At 43.1% G+C, this 21,073-nt stretch overlaps 1 protein-coding gene across 1 annotated transcript in view; it reads left to right on the top strand.

Annotated features, from left to right (window-relative positions):
* Nucleotides 1-10,252: 10,252 nt before the first annotated feature.
* Nucleotides 10,253-21,073, top strand: part of syne3 (spectrin repeat containing, nuclear envelope family member 3) — a 30,601-nt gene continuing 19,780 nt past the window's right edge. The window contains exons 1-6 of the mRNA XM_079370504.1: nucleotides 10,253-10,373; nucleotides 12,148-12,305; nucleotides 12,896-13,068; nucleotides 13,827-14,136; nucleotides 17,404-17,559; nucleotides 19,255-19,614. Coding sequence (XP_079226630.1) covers nucleotides 12,162-12,305; nucleotides 12,896-13,068; nucleotides 13,827-14,136; nucleotides 17,404-17,559; nucleotides 19,255-19,614 — 1,143 coding nt within the window. The 5' untranslated portion in view covers nucleotides 10,253-10,373; nucleotides 12,148-12,161. The remainder of the gene's footprint in view (nucleotides 10,374-12,147; nucleotides 12,306-12,895; nucleotides 13,069-13,826; nucleotides 14,137-17,403; nucleotides 17,560-19,254; nucleotides 19,615-21,073) is intronic.

Genomic DNA, 21,073 nt, shown 5'->3' with positions numbered 1-21,073 from the left:
AGCGGTACACATTGTACAGGGGGGATGAGGTTTCAGTGTTTCAAGGTGTTTTGCATAAATGTGCATCATGAGGGCCATGGATGACTGATAAGTGGGTGAGTTGTAGCCGTTTGCCAGGAGTGTGAAAGCTCGCCGCTGCTCTCTCTCTTTGTCTGTTTCTCGAAGGATGCAGGTTAGGCAGAGTCGGCACATTCAGTCTGGTGGCTGCCATCGTTCAGCTTCATGACGCCTCTTTAGAAACCAAGGGGTGACGTCACTCAGGCAACGTCCATGTTTCGTACCGTCTGTAGTGGTGTCTTGTTTCATAACCACAGCTGAACTCTGACACAGCTGGGTTCATTTTACAAGTGTTTGGTCATGAAGTGGGGAAATGAAATATTTGCACTGAATGAAAACTCTGAATCGCCAAAGTAAATTCAATTACGTTTCTACTCCAAGGTTCATGGCAGTCTAATCAGTGTTTGTAGGGACGGTAAATTCAAATTTGATCAACTGAGATGTCAACTTGCTGCTGGCACAAGATGAAAAGGATGAAAAAACAGACAGTGAACGTCTGAACCAACTTGTCTGATGCTCTATCTTCAGATATTTCAACCAAAAACATCAAACTCACTGTGGTGCTTAAGATCAAATAAATGTTATGACAATCCATCAAGTCTGAACCAAAGTAGCATCCCAAGAGTCCAGCCACAGTGTGGATTCAAACTGTTTTCTTCTGATGACTTTAATGCATCCGAGTACATCGGGCATATTTTACATAATGGCCTGTCAGAGTGGATGTCATCCTTAGTTGCTTCTCTCAGAATGAATATTCGGAAGGCGTCGATTGAGTGGAGCACACAGTTTTGCAAAAATCCCCCCCAAATAATCTGCAAAGAAAACCTGAATTCTGACACATTCATCCATCTGCTTTTGTGATTATTAAAAAAAGTGGATGCTTAAAGATAAACTGTATGAGGTTCAAACTCTACAGTCATGTTTCATTCAGCTATATTAAGGTTGCAAATGTTTGAATGAGATGACATTTTTATAGCATCTCTCATCAAATGTGTCAAAAAACGTGATTTTAACAAGACATTTCTCAAGTCTCCATGTGAACCTGTTGTTTGTTTTGCTGCTATTTTTTTTAATTATTTATTGAGGATTTGAAGCTTCAGCGGATATTTGCGAGCTTCATGTACGTTGTAATTTATTCACTAAGCCTCTTTGCATTACACTTCGCCCCAGTTTCTTTTTCATAATTGCATATTTTTCCATTACAGCCAAAAGAAATTAGAATATTATTTTATCTATTTTTGTTCACATATCCTGCTTTCTCTCAATTAAAAAAAAAATGCATCCCAGAAGTAACCAGAACAGAAAAGATATAGACTATACATATAATATGAAGCTATCAATATAAGGTGTGACTGGTTCCTGATCTAGAGATAAAGATCACTCAAACAGCTCCTGCTTGCAAGACAGTTTGCTCCGTTTGTGTTCAAAGTAGACAGTTGAACTCAGATATTTTTGGGGTTTTTCACTGAATTTCTGCTCTATGATTTTATCCCTTCTCCTTCTGCAGCAGGAAGGGTTGACGCCGGAGCAAAGCAAGTCAGTCCAAACGGAGAGCGAGCAGACTGTTTGCGCACACGCAGAGAAAATCAGCTGTGAGCAGAGAGTGTTTGAATGACGGTGAGGACGGGGAGCTGAATGTGAGATAGTGAGAGACGCTTGTTAGTAAGAGGAATAACTCCACTCACAGATACTAGAAAAATGAAGCCTATATCCCCTGTGACAGGAGCAAACATATTGCTTATGTAGTTCCAGAGTCTGAGCAGTAGGAACAACTGGTATTATTAATGTCCCGCCTCTTCCTCTAAGCAAAGCCGACTTTTAATTTACTGGTAAAGTGTCACAGATCCATCAGGTGGAGAGTCACAGTAAACAGGTTTCAGGCAGACGCTCATGCTAACAGAAAGCTCAATGACTCTTGTGTTAGGAGACATTGCATTTCCTTTTCTTTGACACAGCGCTGCAGGAGGCTCATAGGTCAGCAGAGCTGTCAATCAATGTGTTATGCTCTTCTTATTAAATGTAGACTTAGCAGACATTGGACATAAATCTGCATCATAAGAATAAAGAAAAAAATGTCTTTGAGTCATGTCCCATCTGTTAACTCGGAGGAGGCGAGGCTTATGACTTACACTGCTGCAAGTCGGTACAGGGGAGCTCCTAATGTTTTGGCTTCATTTTTGGAGAGCAGTCATGCCGTCCATCTTTTATACAGTCTCTGGTGTCATCCAGCTCTTTCTTCAGCTGAGTGACTAAACACAACAATGACCTAGCCGGTCGTCCTCTGATTCAAGGCCTGTGACGATTTTAAGAATTTGTTGGTGTTATGAAATGGTTGGTCCTCGAGAGAGATCGGTCTCTGTTCAAAGTACAGTCAGGGTGTCGTCTTTATTTGAAGTTTGAGTCACTGCTACACTGTGTATTCATGTATTCCCTTTAGTGGAGCGCTGCCATTGATCTTAAGAGCACAAAAATGTGAAAATGAGTCAAATCGTCTTTAAAGATGAAAAGAAAACCAGCTCATTTCATTCCTCTGGGGTCTTAAGTGCTCGTGCTCCCTCAGAATTTATTTTCTGATGTGGCGGAAAGATAAATGAGTTTTCCTCACCCTGCAGGGTTAAAGGTGGATCCTGTATGTGCTGCTCCGCCTGTGTACATGTTTTTTTTTATCCTCAGGGCCAATGCACTAAACTGACAAAAATATTCATCTGCAACTTACTGTATACATTTTTTTGATTTTATCATTTGGAGGTACAAATGTGAAATTATTCCTGTAAATTGTAAAGTAGCGTCTATTATCTGGGGTATTTCGTGTGTAATAAGGTGAAACAAAAACAAATATCTGAAGCTAACATTCACAGTTCTTTAAACAGAAACCACGAGTGGACACAAATCGATGCATTTTATTTCACTCTGTTTTCCTGTGAAGAGTCAAGTCTGCGTGTTCTCGACTTATTAACATTGTTATCTTCAGATAGCAACACAAGTTAACCAGTTATCACGGCGGGGTTATCCCGAGATAACGAGATAAATAAGTCAAGATCTTGAGAAGACAACGAGAAGCTACGTGTAGTAAAATGAAATGTAAAAGGCCTCGTGTCCACCCAGCCGTTTTTTCCCCGCGCTCGCTGTGTTCTCGGAAGTGCCCGGATGAACCTGCCGCACGACCGTCCTGTCTCCATGACAACAGTGTGTGGACAACGGCTACTGTATATGGCCGACACCGCTCCCTTACTTTTTACCGCATGTTTGATATTTGTTTATTTCCGGACACGGAGCGAGGTGGATGTGGGGGTACGTAGGCAGCAAAACGACAGGGAATATCTGACAGTAGGTTTGGAAAAGAGCGGCGGTGACATCAACAGTGCCTTTCTGAAAAGTTGAGTTCCCAGAGTGGTCGAACAAAAAAGGCGAGAAATAAAGACAGTGAGGGCTCTCTACTCATTGAAAACGGCTGAAAAAAGACGCCTGGTGGACACGGGACCTGAGGGTATTATGTCCTCAGAGGGCTTCTATCGTTTTTTTTGCCCCATAGCCCAAAATAACTTGAGATGTTTTTCTTTGGAATCAGAGACATTTGAAGCAAACAGTCCGGCTGTGCTCAAGAATGTATTGTGACAATGTAAAGTATTTATACGCTTTTCAAAGAATCTATTTATTTTGTGTGTGTGTTTGTGCGTTTGTGTCGCAGTTTCTAGATCAACTCAACAATGATTCATACAAACATCTGATTGATTTTCATCCACAGCAGCCTCTTTAGTTGAACGCTGAAAATGTGATTGGTGATTTTGATTAATGATGTTTGATGTCCACACTTTTTGAAAGTATGCACATTTCAAGTACTGGTTCTTTTTCTTTTTTTCTTCTTCTTTTTTTTTTTTTTTTTTAGAAGCTGTTCCATTAAACATGAAGCTTGTCGTGGTGTGCAGATTTGGTGGTATCGCTGTAAGCAAACGTACGTAACGGCAAAGAAGGAAAAATAAAGACTGTTGGATGAACATGATTGAGTTCTTTAATGTAACTAAGTTAAGGCTGTAATAATAAAACTCAAGTGTTCTTTAAGACCAGCTGTGGAAGACTTATTCTTAAAAAAGGCTCGACATCAGGGGGGGCGCTGGTACTGATGGAGGTTGTAGTCCTCAAAGGGAGCAGCCGGCTTTGAATCAGCCCTGTGGCTCCCCCTGCTCTCTTTCTGATCTCTGACTCTATCCACTGTCACATCTCTAAATCACGGCACACAGTTTAGAAAATAAACCGCGGCATGTAACCTGAAAGAAACAAATGAAATGCATGTAACCATGTGTCCTCTCTCCAGCTCCCTACAGATCGAACATGGAACGAAGAACAGGTGTGTTGCCGCACCTTCACACGAGCAAAAACAGCTGCATCGCTCCTCTCAAAGCCACCAGACTCACTTTACTCCTCGTGTCACTGTGAAGGCCTCACAGCGAAGGACGTTCCTGTTTCTAATATCAGAGCCTCCCTGAGTGAAATCCACATGTTCTCCCCGTGCACACAAGGATTCCCTCCCACAGCCCACAGACATCCTCCATAGGTTAATTGAACTCTAAAAATAGCTGGCAGTGAGATCGGAGTGAGCCTGATTGTCTGCCTCCCGCTCCATGTAGAGCGAGGATCAGCTCCAGCCAACAACCCCGAATGTGAAAAATGGGAAAGATCAGGGAAGCTTGGATGTATGCAAACATTAAATATTAAACTAAACTTTGCTCAGAGTTCTTTGATTGATAGGGAGAGAGCGCAGCGTTATTATACAGTCGATGGCATGTGGAGTCGAACTTAGAGTTTACCGCAGGGTGCAAACCTCCACTGTCAGGTGTTTTTGTGTAATTGGTCTCATGTTGACTTCATGCTGCTGGAAGAAATCAAAACTGAAGGAAAGTTGAGTCTTTAATGAGGGCAGAGTTCAGTCAGAGGTTAATCTCTGAACCAGTGTTTTAAAATCAGATGATGAGTCAGTCTTTTAGGGGTTAAAACTTCAAACAGATATTCTGCTTGTTTATGTTTAACTCAAAGGCACATACATATGTCAAACATGTCCCTATCCACAGACGACACCACGACAGGTATAGGAGTATAATCGTGCTGCGTTGTTGCAGGAGTAAAGCTGAAGAACAGACTTCTCAAACAGAAGAAAAGATTACGTGTGGCCTGAAATAAAAGGGAAAAGAAATCGTATCCACTCTGAGATGCTTATCTTCACCTCCTCCCTCAGTCCAAACACACGTTCGTTAGGCTAATTGTGTGTCTCTAACAATGACCCGTAGGTGTGAATGTGGTTGTCAGACTCTGTATATCAGCAGTTATTGACTGGTTAAGAGTTCAGGTTGTGACCCCGCCTCTCGCTCAGTGGCAGCTGGGATGGACTCCAGCCTCCCACCACCCCGAAGCGGTGCAGATAAAGGATGCTCATGAAGTGTCACAGTTGCAGCCAATTTCTGAACATCTTGGACTTAATTGTAAGTGGGCTGTGTTTTTTTGACCTCACATTAATCCCACCCTGAACTCCTTGCATTGACTCCCGGTTAGTTTGAAGATGTTTCAAACTGGACATTATGGCCGGTTATAAAGTCCTAATAGGTGAAAGCAGACAGCACAAAGAGATATAACTCACATATATATTCGTATAAAGAATGCCACACGCAGCACTCTGTTTCTCTGCAGGAGAAAGAAAAAAAAAACCTGCATTATCGCCCTGCGAGTGCAGGAGTCATCTCGTCATCAGTTTTGGAGCCACCGAGGCAGAGCCATCCTGCCCCGAGATGAAAGCTGACAAAGTGGGATGCTGCTTGAAATTATGACGAAGAGGAGCGTCTGACAGAATCTCAGCGCCGCCGATGTGGATCGGCAGAAAGAGCCCATGAATATGTAAAACCCGAAGACACCGAGAAGTGCTGCTTGTGGGCGAGCTGAATACAAATAAGGAGAGAAGCTGTTCAATATCGAAGAATTTGTAAATCAGCTGTTGTGCTGAAACGTATTCCCTCATTAAAATAACTGAGAAGGTCGGACAGGGAATGAGCAGAAATGATTAAGAATGATAATAAGGATGTTTCCGGATTAGTGCGATGTGTCTACGGTAGAGTGACATTTAGTTGAAACCTCTGCTTCTGACTCCTTGTTTTGTTTTGCATGAGCTGCTCCAAGTCCCCAAACCCCGATGATGACTGTCATTCTGCCTGCTTAAAGGGAACATTATCTCTGAATATCAGGCCTCCATCAATGACATTAGAAGTGATTTTAGGTAGACTGAGTGCATCATTTTGATAATTAATTTGACATTTCTGACTGTTTTGTTCGAGTGTTTTGGCAAAAAAAAAAACATCCACACGGGAGAGGATTCACACAAAGACTGTCTGGCACGGTGATTTGAAGAAACACGATCTTTCAGCTAAATTCATTTCAGATAAATCTGTTGTTTAAGTCTTCTCGTATACTTTTCTCCCCCCCACAGTGTCATTGTGTGTCAGTACTTTCAGAGCCCCTCTTTCAAACGCTGAGTGTCAAAAGTTCTATCATCACCTCAAAGAAAACAAAAGACGAAACACAAAAAGCAAAAAAAAACAAAATAGAACACTGAATGATGCACGATGACAAACACAGTTTGAAAGTTTTCCCAATGTCAAAGCCGAGAGGATTCATTTATGTGTAAAGAAAGCACAATTATGTAACCAAAGCATTCACCAAAGAACATTGTGCAGCTTGTTTTTGTAAAAATATCCCAAATCCCTCCTCAGAATTACAGGTAGCTCAAGTTTCAAGAGTATTTTAAACATTAAAGGTCACGTATCATGCAAAGTGCTCGTCTATCACTCATATGTGTCCCTGATCTGTCTGCTCAGTCCTCAATGATGAGAAAAGTCCATCCTCTCCGTCTTCTGCCTGCTCCACTTTTCACAAACAGTGTGTTCAAACGGGCCGTTTGGAGGGTTTCGAACGAGACACTTCACAGACATGTTTTGGGGAGCTCTGAGACCTGTTTGAACCGTTTGAAGAGGAGCAATCTTTAATGTAATGCACCAACATTAGAATATAACCTCTGCAGCAGGGATGTCTGTTGCATCTTGACCTTACATAACCTTCAGTTTGATCAATGTGCTGTTTGGTCTGTTTCTGAATCCATCGATAGTAAAAAGATGATTGGACTTTAAAAGGAAGGGGAGCAGGAACACACTAAGTTAGTAAACTGTTGAGATTTAAAAATACCGTTTCTGTCGACGTTTTGCTTTTGCTTGACTCTTGAGACATAACTTTAGGTAAAATCCAGATATAATGTCATGCTCGACACTTTTGTTGATTGCATCTTGCTGAATTGGATTAGTAGCTTTGAGAAAAGGAGGAAATGCACGCAAAAACACTGAAACAAAAAACCCCCACAGTCATTAAACGCTCTGTGTCTCTGCTTCAATCTGAGGGCAGAGACGAGACGTTTTATCTGTAAGTTTACCGACCAGATGGTCTCAAATTAGCTTCACCTGTGGCCTCTTTAAACACATGAATAGAAACTGTTCTTTCTCACAGGGCCTCCTCCTGACAGGATTTGCTTCTATCTTATTTTATTCATTTTAATTATAATATGTGCTAAGGTAAGCTCAAGGAGCGTGATGTCTTTCCTGAGGTTTCACCAGCCAGCTCTAATCTGCTCATCGTCCCCAATGCAGCAAAATTGCTCCCTGCATTGACTGCTTAACGACTGTACTCACACCGCTGGCATAAGCTCAAAGACCTCTGTACATGCACATGTAACTAGTTTCTAGAAGGTCAGCCCTTGTTTTCCAAGGCTCTCTAACTGTCTACAGGTCTCCTTTAAACATCACACATGTTTTTCTCTCCTCACAGGTTAGGTACATTATGTTATATAAGTTTTAAGTCTAAAACTTGGCTAATGCCAACTGCACAGGTTTAACCTTTACTCTCAGTCACATAGGGGCTGCTAAATCTTGTTTGGGGGATTATTGTATGGGGGGGGGGGGGGGGGGGGGACTGCGGGTGTGTATTGTAACCAATGTCTTGTGTCCTGCCTGTCTGTATACTGCTACTGGATGCCCTGAATTTCCCTCGGGATCAATAAAGTGTCTATCCATCTATCTATCTATCTATCTATCTATGCAATATTTCAGCGCCTGCATGTTGTAGGGATATTTGGCTTTATGGAGGGGCTACGTCCATATGAATCTACAATCAACTTGATACAATCAACATTTTAAACTACAACTTTGTTTTTCCTCCAATAGGAACACAGTTCAGGACGCGCCCTCTGGTTTGAATCAGAGCGTGTGCAGCTGGCTCAGCAGCTGCCCTGGATTCGTTTTTCTGGTTCAAATCTGGTCTGCTGATGCGTTCAAGTACTCCCGGAAACCCTGAAAGGGCTCTGAGTGGAAAGTTAGAATGACTGTTTAGAATTGAACCTTTAGCCATGCTGAAATACAGAATGAGTTAAAAAAGAAAAACTGAAACAGCCGTTATGCATACTCTGCTTGATAAACTCAATGAAGGCCTTTGTTCTCTCACAGAGACTCACTGTAGGCGAAGACTGTGTTCTCATCATGAGGCAGTGCTTCATACCAGTTTGGATTTATGATGCTTAAAAAAGCAATAATTAGGCTACAATAACAACTGACTGAAACATCTATTTTTTGAGCTGCACCTTTTAACTTAAGTTTATTTAGTCAGATAATGTCTAAAAAAGAAAATACTTCCTGTAAATATCAAGAATTATCTTCAAAACAGACATTGGTTAAAGATCTTTTTTAATGATTTTTTTTAATGATTCTTATGAATAGCTTGTTGTTAAAAAAATTAATAGTACAGTTTTTTTGTTTTTGTTTTTGGTACTAAACGAGTGTTGGTCCAAGGTCAGGAAACAATCATGTAACATCACTGCAGAACCGTCACAGCTCAGATACAGACTGTTTAAAGACCGTCCCTCACAGGACACACCGAAACAATCACACACAAGATGAGACAAAAACACTTCAGTCACAGAGTGTCCGAACTATCACCGTGAAAAATGTAAGCCTGAATATTGTTATTCTACTCATCTGACTGATCAACTGATGCACACCGCCTTCATGCAAACAATGAAAAGCAATGATCTGCCTCATTTAAAGTGACCTGTCTGTTATCTAACTCATTTATTATTATTTATTTATCTTGTCTCATGAATTTCCCTCAAGGATTAATAAAGTACTGTAAAGTTAAATTAAATGAGCCTCAGCTTGTTATATTAGTTGTACTTTTGATCAAAATATAATATTATACTTGTTGATAGAGAGCACAGTCAATCAAAGTCAAATTCCTTAAGTGTGAGCATATCTGGCCTCAAAAGCAGATTCTGCGTTGCTTCCATGTTTTTATTTATTTATTTTTAAAAATTGAGATCAAGTGACATGCAGTCAATTAAAGGCCTATTTACATTTACACAAATCAAATATTTTCTCTGCCTTCCTGTCCTTCAGACAATGACATGATTGAATGTAGACTGGGAGATTTCTTGTCAAGATGCAGCAACCCAAGAGAGTGCACAGATCACATCTGCAGCAAGCAGCTGCACAAAACGGGAAATACCTCGTTTGTAGTTGTGTACTTTGTAATCAAAGACCAAACAGAGAACATGGCTCTCTCTCTCTCTCTCTCTCTAACTCTCTCTCTCTTTCTTTCTCTCTCTAACTCTCTCTCTTTCTCTCTCTAACTCTCTCTCTCTTTCTTTCTCTCTCTAACTCTCTCTCTAACTCTCTCTCTCTCTCTCTCTCTCTCTCTAACTCTCTCTCTCTTTCTTTCTCTCTCTAACTCTCTCTCTTTCTCTCTCTAACTCTCTCTCTCTCTCTCTCTTTCTTTCTCTCTCTAACTCTCTCTCTTTCTCTCTCTAACTCTCTCTCTAACTCTCTCTCTCTCTCTCTTTCTCTCTCTCTCTCTGCAGAGTATAAAGTCCATTGCAGGTGATCCCCCCCCCCCCCCCGTTGCTGTTGAGGTTTTAAGGGGGGGTTCAAGTGTCAATCAGGTGGGTCCCCCCTCAACGCCCCGTATTCGCACTCTGAATGTAGTGTTCCCTTTTTATTTTGAATTTTTGTGTTTTAGAAAATGTTTTATTCGTTGCCTCAACGCTGGCTGCATTTGTAGTGTATTTTACGTGGTGTCAGTGAAGGCACCACGACAGTTCTGTCAGTTGGGCTAAGTCCCGCCCCCTTCGGCCTCAGCTCAACTTCCTGCCTGCTGCCATAACTTCTTCTCTGTTCACAACACAACTGTCGGACAGCGTTCATTCAGCAGGGAGACACCAAACACCTGATGAACACAGAGCTGTGAGTGCTTTTATTCTTATGGAGACGTTTTATGAACAGTTGAAGTCCTCCGCTGCTTTGCTATATACATGATAATAGGCCTAGCTTAAGCTAAAAACACGAAAACTGCTGTGTGCTGCTGACAGCCGCTCTGCGTTAGATTACTGTCCTTAATGAGCTGCCGTGATCTGACTGGGTTAGTTTGTCGTCTTTTACGGCCAGGGGATTTGCCGTAAACCAACACGATTATAATGTTTAATCTCTAACCTCCAAGTTAGCTCTACACACACTGAAGTTATGTGTTAACTTTGTGTAAAAAAAAAAAAAGTCACTAAATAAAAGCGACCTTTAATCAAAGATGATCAGGTCTGTGTGATGAGCGAATCTTTCAGCCGTTAGCGGCAAGTGCGAGTAAAGAAGTAAACGAGTTTAGTGCACGAGCTGTCAAACTGAGGGGGGCGGGGCTTATGGGTCGCTTTATTAACGATCAGACCCGCCCAGTTATAAATAGCTGTGATAAATAGAAAAGTTAAAAAATAATTCCAACATCTTAAAGTAGAATAATTTATAGAATCAAGAGAATAAATAAGCAGCTTAAAAAATGTGAGCTAAATTAGAAAACATTTTGTCAAAAAAATTTCAAATAAGCTGTATGATATTATGGAAGTTATTTAGCATGTATTAGGTGAAAAAACATGCTATTGATCCACTGACCCACTTTAAAACGACTAGAGCTGAATTATTTAAAAACTCTGTCAGTCTGATCTAATTCTATTCTTTATAAACACGAAGAGCACCTCTATTTTTATATTTTGCATTGTAGTCTAAATAAATAATTTGTGTTTACTTTATCTTTTCATTATGGGTTCAAAAAAATACATTTGTATATGCTTTGTTACAACCAATAGATACAAGAAATGTATGGTTAGGATTAAAAAAACAAAACTTGGGTTGGAGACGTATTCCAGCACATTCCTGCATTAGATTAAATGCATATGTAAATTCATCTTCATCTTTCATCTCGATAATTACATAAAAATAAAGAGAGTTTTTGTTTGTTTTCACTGAGGACATGTTGTTCTAAATTTACCCGATTTCAAGAGACTGGGTGACATGTTGGGGAGAAGAAATGTTGTGGTGGGGAGAAATGAGTCACTCCATGCCCACTGAGTTTTATTTTCCCTCAAAGAAACGATGTGCTGCCTCTTTGTGCTCCTTCACTGCCAAGAACTCCCCCTCCTTTTTTTTTTTTTTTTTACTGCCTCTGTCAGTGAGGTTCTCTCAAGGTTTTTCCTCCCAGCTGCATCTCCTGAGGGCTCGCTGAGCTCCTGCACGATGCCTCACAGTGTCACACGTGAGACTACATTCCCTGGGTTTATGGTCCTGGACTTTTGCCTTCAATATGTTTTTGATGTGCACAATTATTCAAAGTCATCATCATTCAAACCGTCACACAAGAAACAATGTCATGGATCTGTGGTTCTATGTAGTAATCATTTCAGATGCATTCATTGATTGGACTTCTTCTCTGGTAACCACTGGTGTAAATGGAAAGAAAAGATGCCAGTTAAAGATCAAGTCTGTCGGGTAAAGGAGTGAAAGTCAGCGTGTTAGAAACTTAAATGAGGAGAACAAAAACAGTTTCCCATGGTGCATCAGGGTTATACGCTGCCTGCTTCCATGTATTTTCAGCATCATGTGAACTTCCTGTTTTTGTCTCACAGGCTTTCTCTTAACATTTTGTTAGTTTCCTTTTTATATAAATGTCCCCGCTGACCCAGAGTCTGCCTTTCAGGCCCGGGTCTGATCATGACGCAGCAGGAGCAGCAGGAGTTCATGGAGAGCCTGGAGGCGGCCCTCTCCTGGATGCGGGCCATCCAGGAGAGGCTGAAGACCAACGACAACACCCAGGGGCCGCTCGATGCTCTTGAGGCCAGACTCAGGGAGACAGAGGTGAGATAATCCACTGAGCCTTCACTTCACCTCTGATCCCCGTTTCTGCTTTAGTCGTCTGTCATGAGACACCAGGGATGAGACAGCTGCTGCTTCTGCACTGTAAGCAGGATCCTGTCTGACTGCAAATGAGCCAATCGTGTTCTTTAAGGGGTCTGTTTAGGTGCACACATACATTTTACACATTTAGAGTTACAGTACGCACAAGCCTTCAGTTTTCAGGGTCTTAAAAAATCCTAAAGGAGAAGACACCAAACTCAGTGTTAAATCAATACCTCTTATGTCCTCTTTATATCTCATTGGCTTTAAATGCAGAAACCAGCTCTGAGGAGATTGACTGTTTGTTCATAACATGACGATTCTTCAAATATGTTCTGCAGGTGAATCTGGTCAATGGCACGACACACATGGTACAAATGAAACATGAGAAGTTTGAAGAATTAAAGAACATTATCTTATTCTATAATATTTAAGAGCTGGGCTGGAATAGTCCGACACATTCAAAGGGGGGTACTAAGACGTTTCCATCCATCGTATTTACATTTCAAATGAACTCAAAGGCGTCTTCCTGTTCCCCTGTGCACGTGTAGAAAATCCATCAGTCGAGGGACGAAGGTCGTGTAAAGGTGGACTTGGCCCTGGTGGCAGCTGAGAACCTTTTGCAGAGCGACGACGACGAGCTGAGAAATGAAACCCACGCGAAGCTCCGAGACCTGAAGAGCCTGTGGGAGGACACGTGCACCTACATCGTCCACTGTCACAGGTAGTGTTCAGTGAGGTCACAAAAACAAACCTGCTCAACACGTGCGGAAAATAAAATCACAAACCTGAATGTGTCATGGTGATAGGGTTGTGCTTCCAGTTTGAAAGTAGGGTTAGTTCACGTGTGTTAAAGTTATCAGACACTTTTTAAGGCCGTCTGTCCTCGTTTAAAGTGAAGATCATCAACATGTTTAAAACCTTAAACGGCTTAAAGCAGTCTCACGTTACGTACCAGAGTCTCAATTTCTCTAAAACACACACAGGTCAGGAGTGGCTGCTGTGTTCTCACTTTGGTTTCGAGCTTCTTGGCTTGTTTATCAGGAAAGGTTCATCCTAGATTTGCACTGGCAGCAAAAATCCTCACAGAGGTTCCTTTTCTCTGAGATAAATGGACTTGGACTTTAAGAGCTTGAGCTGATCTCGTATCTTTTCTCTGAATGGATAGCCTCTTTTATCGGAGCAACCGCTAACTTTTGCTGTGCTTGTTATTGGGTTCAGGTTAGGGACATTTCACTCTGTAGGAGTGCGTTGGATCAACCAGTGCTTGTTGCTGTACAGACTTAAACTGTCAGCATGTTTAACTAGGACTGTTGTGTAAAAACAGTTTTTTCAGAATATTATATCCAAGTTTCCTCATGTCCTGAGCCTACTTCCTGTTACATGTCACTCACACTAACGATACGTTAAAGCAGACATTGTCCTCAGCTAAACGCATGCATCTCCTCTAACTCTTCTCCACGTGTTTCCCCACACGCCCAGTCGCATCGAGTGGGTGTGGCTGCACTGGAGCGAGTACCTGAAGGCCTACGAGGAGTTTGAGCTGTGGCTGACCAAGCAGCAGCGCAGTCTGGATGCCGGGGTGGAGCTGCAGCTGGGGGTGAGGGAGAAGCTCTGGCAGGTGGACCAGCAGAGAGTGATGGCGAGCGACATCCACGGCCAGGCGGCGCTGCTGGAGCGGCTGCTGGACGAGGCCGCCGCGCTGCACAACAGGACGCAGGACCCCAGCGTGGAGCCGCAGGCGCAGGAGAGGCTGCAGGAGGCCTACAACGATGTCCGAGACAGAGCTGAGGTGAGGACACACTCTGAGAGACCTGCCTGCATAGCTTAGCATGCAGTCCTAACCTGTAGAACTGTTCTGTATAACAAAGGTCATGGTTGTGTTCAGCTGGAGTCATGATGTTTTAAACAGCGAGATACAGAGAGAGGCTGGGATTCTCTGTGAGCTACACACCACTGCCCAGAGCTGGATCCCAGAGAACACAGTCAAATACATTCAAATCTCTTCGTTCCAGAAGCACACTCTTTACTCGTCTTCACTTCTATCATGCAGGAGCTGAAGTGTCAGCTTCCCCCTGTGTTTGGTTCACATGCACTTCAGAGATGGAGCTTTGTGACCAACGCTGCTTACATGTTTGAGGAGCAAGGAGGGAATGCAGCAGCTCCCAGATACAAAGTGATTCACAGGAGCGTAGAAATACACGGCACAAGACATTAAGAGCTCATTAAAGTGCACTTAAAAGGCAATAAAACCAAAGTTTGCTGGAAAAAAACCAAACAAACAATTTAAAGAGGTTATACGTATTTAAATCTGCAGTAAACACGAATGATTTCAGTGAACTGACAGTTTTATCAGATCTCAGGTATTCATGAAGTTTGTTCTGCAGCTTGCTTCACCTTGTTTGATCCGATCCAAACACTGGTTGAACCAGCGTCTGATCACCTGAGGGCTCTGGGATGCTTCATAGCAGAGAAGGAAACCAGATCTCAAATCTTTCAGCCCGTCGTCAGGCAGGAGGAATTTAACCCCCACAGATGAAGAAAGGACAGGTAGCATGTGTTCAGACTTTTTGGAGTTGGTCATGTACAAAGTGTACGAAGACATGTGAGGACACCAACGCTAAACAAAAAGTTTAGAGAGACGAGTTGTGATTGTTGTTCTGAACAGAATTAGTATGGACCCGTGGTTTATCTAAAGGAAGACACAAGGCAGCTGAAAGTCAGAAGAGTAACACACGATTCAAATGTTCAACACATACTCAAAGATTGAAAGTGAAATTGAAGCATGAAATGAAAAAGCGTTAATCTTTGAGAGTAAGACAAAAGAGAATTCCTTTGTTCCAGGAAGAAGAAGCGGCTTCTGTGCACTCCAAAAACAATTGCATCTCTGAGGCTTGAAGTGGAAACTTAAATTGTGCTCTCAGTCTTTGCTTCACCACATTTAAACACATATATATACACACACACACGCACACCACACACACACACACATACACCAGGACACGTTGAGGGTTTAAATTAAGGAGGATGTTTCATGAAGGAGGAAGAGAACTGGAACTATGTGGCCCTAAAGAGACGGGATGATGAGGGAGCGCATTCATTTCTGTCTTATTTACTCTTTATTTGAACAGAAAGGTCCCGTTGACAAACTCTGTCTCCTTTAACAGAAAATAAGCTTTCACAAGCCGGAACGGCACATCTAAAAAACACGAAACAAAGCAGACAGGAACCAAGGGCTTACAAAGAGTTGTTGATAACAGGAACCTGAGAAGAGCAACACGCTTCTCCTTTGAAATATTTTTGTACCCGTCAAGAAAAGGTGAATAATTGAAGTTAAGTCGGCCCTGCAGCTCTTACTAAGCCTGCAGGGCAGAAGAGGAGAAATCAGATTTACTGAACTCCGTTTGAGATGTGGAAGCCTGGAAGAGAGATTTCTTTGATGATCGTGTGACACAGCTGCTGGAGGAATAGTTGAGTGAGCTTGATACTCAGCCAGGTCGTGTAGCCACTTTAACATTTCCTCAACAACAGAACATTTAGGCTTTCATGTGTGAACACAGAGGAGTTCCTGAAAGCGCCAATGAAGAAAGCAGTGACCATGTTGAGACGAGAGGGTGGAGCTGAGTTTATCAAAGATGTTCAGGGAGCAGCCGGAGCTAATGAGCTAAAGAACGAGCAAGTTAGCGCTGTGTTTCTAATGTCATGGGATCCTTTCTGAGGGTGACAGTTAACAGAAGTTGTAAACACTAAAGAGACTACGCAAGGGTACCAAACCTGCTGCTCGCTCGCTCGCTCCTATTTGTGTTAGGGAGAGAGAGGAGCAGTGAGTGAGTCCAGCTGAGCTACTTTAAAGGACGCCTCCTGTGAGGTGACAAACACACGGCTAATGATTGCTAACATTTCAGTTATATCACACTAGACCACAGACTTTACGCTGTTAGTAAAATGACCATCAAAACGTCTGATTTATTCCACGTTCATTGACTGAATTAGCTGAGATGACACCCAGCACACTCACATGTGACTCAAATAGGCCACGCCCCCTCTTTTAAAAAGTGAGATCCATAATAACATACCCAGTACAGTGGTCATAGAGAAATAAAAAAAACATCTTTCCCTGGCTGTTGGAGGCTCGTCAGGGAGAGACTCTCTTTGGGAGCATGCCTCAAGTGGACATTTGAGGAACTGCACGGAGGCGTCTGCTTCATCTTTCAGCTGTGGGCGTTGCAGCTTTTCACAGATGCTTGCATCAGTTACAAACTTCATGGCAGCATCGAAGACAACATCCAGTTTTTTTTTTTTTTTTTTTTTCAAAAGAGATGAAAATGCATGAATATAAATTACATCATCAAAGTCTAAAAAAAGAAAGTTACTTTTCACTCCACTTTTTCTTCCATTAAAGTCGAAAACATTTCTTTAAAACAGAATAAAACTCGAGCTTTAGTCTGAGTTTGGTCATTTAATGACTGCCTGCAGGATATATGACTGTTTCAGGGATGTTTGTGATTCCTGTTAGCCTTCATTTACACACACACTAAGGCTTTTAATAGAGCTGGTGTTTACACCTGATGTTAATCGAATGTGTTGTTGTTGTTTTTTTTTCTGCACATTAATAATCAGATTCAGACGTTCACACTCTTCTCTGTTGAATTTTCCTCTGAATCATTTAGATTCAGAGTAAAGATGCTGTCAGATTAGTCGACATGAACGCAGGCAGGCAGGCGGACTTTTTTCTCCTGCGTGAGCCGCACAATGAATCTGCTCTTCCTCTTCCCTTTTCAGACGGCTCTTTCAAGTGTCAGTCACATTTAACCACACACCCACGTCTGTCTTTACCCACACGCTGCCTTCACTTGAACAAACTGGGCTGCTGGCAGAGCGGAAAGTGGTGATTTCAATATAAAGCTGTGTTATGCAGGAGCATCCCTCACCAGTAAACTGGCCCTTCTTGGTCGTCTCCGTGTGGAAGTAACAGACAGCAGAGCGTGTCACAGGAGACTACATATGCTCACATACCCAGATATATGAACTGTGTGATGTGTTGCTCCTTCCGTTTCAGGAGCGTCTGTCGCTGCTTCAGAAGATCGCTGAGGAGCACCAGACCTACCAGGTGTGCACCCAGAGGTTCCAGTCGTGGCTGCTGTCAAAGACCAAGGAGCTGAACGATCTGATGGAGAGGAACGACGCGGCGGAGAGCAAGCTCAAAGCCTTGCAAGTGAGAAACAGAAATAGGATGCAGCTGTTCAGTGTCGCCATGTTTGAAGGTCTCAAACTTTGTAATTGTTATTTTCAGCTGTGGGAGGAAAGTGTGTTCAGAGTTAGAGTCGATAACTCTGAAAGTGCCGAAACGTGAACACAACTGCCCTCGTGAGCAACAGGGCGTAAAATGATCTTATTACACACTCAAACAATATAACATGGCAGCTGCTGTCATCACGACAAAACACACTCTTACCTTTACAGCAACATCAACGAGTTCGTCCCTCAGTGGCGTGTAACAGTCAGTCTGATCGAGCCGCGCAGTCCACCATCAGCCTGGTCACGCCGTCTGTCAAGAACAAGAAGAAACACCTCGTTACATATATCCTCCTCACATGTCTACTGCCACTGCAACTCAACTCTTTGGAGGGTTTTTAATGACGTAGTATCAAAGGCTGGCTGATAATGTTTTTGTCCTTGTGGCTGTTCGCTGTTCATTATGATGCAAACACTGAGGGATAAAACACCAAACGTTTGTTATGTAGGTCTTAGGCTTGATTTGAAATAGATAGTAGTAATAGTTGATAGAGTTTAATATTGCAGACATATAAGTCTCATTTATTACAGTGAGCGGACATGAGCCTTCCTGCTACTCAAAGCTTGTTCAGGTCCCACCCACACATCCAAACACCACTATTAAATAATCCCATTCATACACATTCACACACCACTGATGAAGCAGCAGGAGCCACATGGGGTTCAGTGTCTTACCCAAGGAAACATCAAGCATGTTAATGCAGAATTGAACCCCTGCCCTTCTGGTTTAGAGACGACCTTCCACTGAGCCACAGCCGCCCCTGACGATGTGCACAGTATGTGTCTTTAAGAGTGTCACCAGTGTCAAACATGCCCCGGGTATCGATGGTCGTCTACATGAGCTGCCCTACCCTCCCGCTCTCATTGAGCCTGGTTTTTTATTTATTTTTAAGAATGAGTTGGGAAGCTGACACAACAGTGAGATCGTTAGCAGGATCACATCAGTGAGCAGCTGGAGCGAGTTTTCACCTGTCGTGTGAAGAGGCATTGGACCAAAAGACTCTTTGGCAGAAGATGAGACGTTAAAGATCAAAGTGGCGCCGCCTCCACAGAGATTCAGGCAACAACAGCTTCATGCTCACATGAGAGGGAAACAAACAGACTTTAATGTTCTGACGTCATCAGGAAGCACAGAGAATCAGAAGGATGTGGACGAGTCCCACAGGTGAGCTGTGGACTCCATGACTCAGCGTCTGGTGCTTCCTGTGACACAGCAGAACTGATGGATTCAAACATGTCACACAGCCGCTGATGAAGCTACCTCAGGTTCTTTACACCCTCCTCCAAAGTAAAGTTACACACTTCACACTGACTGGATTTGATTTTTTATTTCTGAACATGTAACATGGGACAAAACAGACAGAAAGTAAATAATGATTACCAGCAGGGGAAAGGATTTAAACGTCGTCTTAAACTAGATTTGGAAAATGACAAACCCTTGAAATGAACAGAAAAAGAAACGGGTGTGAAATGAATCTGTCAGCAGAGGTTTTCTTCATCAAACGATGTCACGTTGAATTGACCTTAATCCTGATTCTCTTTGATGGAATTCCCAGACTTGAGTTGGGATCTTTGATTTGACTTCTGACACGTCTCTCCTTCGCTCTTCCCTCAGGCTCTGGATGACAGCGTGGCCGGGGAGGAGAAGACCCTAGTGCACATCGAGGGCCTGGCGGACGGTGTGAGGGGTAACACCTCTCCCGGGGGGGCGGAGGTGGCGGTGGAGGAGGCCGAGGAGCTGAGACTGGGCTGGCAGAGGCTGAGGCAGGGTCTGTGCGAGGTGGAGGAGGGCCTGCGCTCCAGCCTGGACTCCCACAGTCAGTACATGACCCGCTGTCAGCGGCTGGGAGAAGACATCACTCGCCTCAGGGGGCTTCTGCTGGGACTGGACCAGGAGCTGGTGGACGGTGTGGAGTCCAAGGAGCGCACAGAGCGCACGGAGGAGCAGATGGTTGGCCAGTGGAGGAAATACACGGTGAGCTTTATTTAGAATTATCAACTTTTTAAAGATCAGCTTTGACGCCTAAAAAAAAAAAGGAAATCTGACTCAACTGCCGATGTACTCATCTCAGGTGTTGAACAAATCCAAGATGAGAGAATCATTCTCACCCTTAAAACTCTCTCAGCAGCTTGTCACTCACTGTTGACGCTGGCAGTCAGAACTGCCACTCCAACATGGCTGGAATTTTCTGCACAGTATTTTCTTCTGCCTCTCGTTTTGTAATGAAATGCAAAATGAGACTTTGAATGCACACAGGTCAGAGCAGCCGGAGGACGTGGTGATTTCTGTAAACTCTGATGAACAGGCAGTTGATTTGTTATTGATTTTATTGTTGTGAGGGGTGCTTTTTTGGCTTTTATTGTAGAGATAGGAGTGAAAGGACCACGTCCTCCGACACGCGCTCCAAACATGCAGCAGGTTGATTAGATGCTCCTGGAAGCAGGCCTTTCCTATCTGAAGGATGTATGTTCAAAGTTTGCTGGGCCAGCTGGCCTTCATGATGAGTGTGTGAGGCTGCGTCACACTGATCAACGTTTGTCGCCGTGCAGAGCTCGGTGCGTTGTGTTACTTGACATTGTTCATCAGCACTCAGACAGCTCTGCGTCTGCACTGGTGTTTTTTTTGTATCTGAAGAGGATTATGGGAAATGACCTTGAAATAAAGCAGACTCTACACTTTGTGTAGAGCTTTCAGGAGTGACAAGGCTCAACAACTTCACAAACACCCGCAGGACTTTTTTCTGTCGGCGTCTCTAAAAGTTATTTCTGCGTCTACTCTTTTCAGAAAAGCATCCTCCTCTCCACCGTGAAGCCATTTCATCATTCCTATCCAATTTTATTTTCTTGAACTCATTGAGCTACCGGCAAGGTTAACATGGAAACATATCAAATACTGACATTGATGACATTTTTTTTACGTGGCTCAATTATAACACGCTCCAGCTTTCCTGTCGCCACTCTGACCTGTTCTCCAACAGGACCCGTGCAGCCTGCAACAACAAGATCAAGATGCTGTCCCATCCCTTCAGACTCGCTTGAATGCTTTCTTTGTGTGTTTTTAGATACATTTTTGGGGCTTTTATTGGAGAGAGAGGACAGTGAGGAGAGATAAGATCTCCACACAAACAGCCCCAGGACTGGTCAGGATCTAATCATTAATGTCCTGTGGTTCTCTCCGCCCCAGTCCAGCTTCGTGCCGTGAACCTTTTGGGAGTAAAGCGTCGTCCTTCTTCGGATCAAAAGCGTATTTCAGGAGGTTAAACTTTGATTCTGCCTCCCCTGAGACCGTCCCTGTCTTCTTTTAGTCTGGATGGTGAATGTTTGTCGCAGTGTTTTGAGCATTGTCAAGTAGCTCTTATAGCGGCTCCAGGGTTGAAATGCAGGAGCAGGTGTTCCTGTGACCAGGATGATGGAGTTTCGGTTATGATTCAGTT

The sequence above is a fragment of the Symphodus melops genome, assembly GCF_947650265.1.
Source record: "Symphodus melops genome assembly, chromosome: 19".
NCBI lineage: Eukaryota > Metazoa > Chordata > Actinopteri > Labriformes > Labridae > Symphodus > Symphodus melops.
The sequence above is the reverse complement of the archived record's forward strand: the minus strand, read 5'-3'. Positions and strand labels throughout refer to the sequence as shown.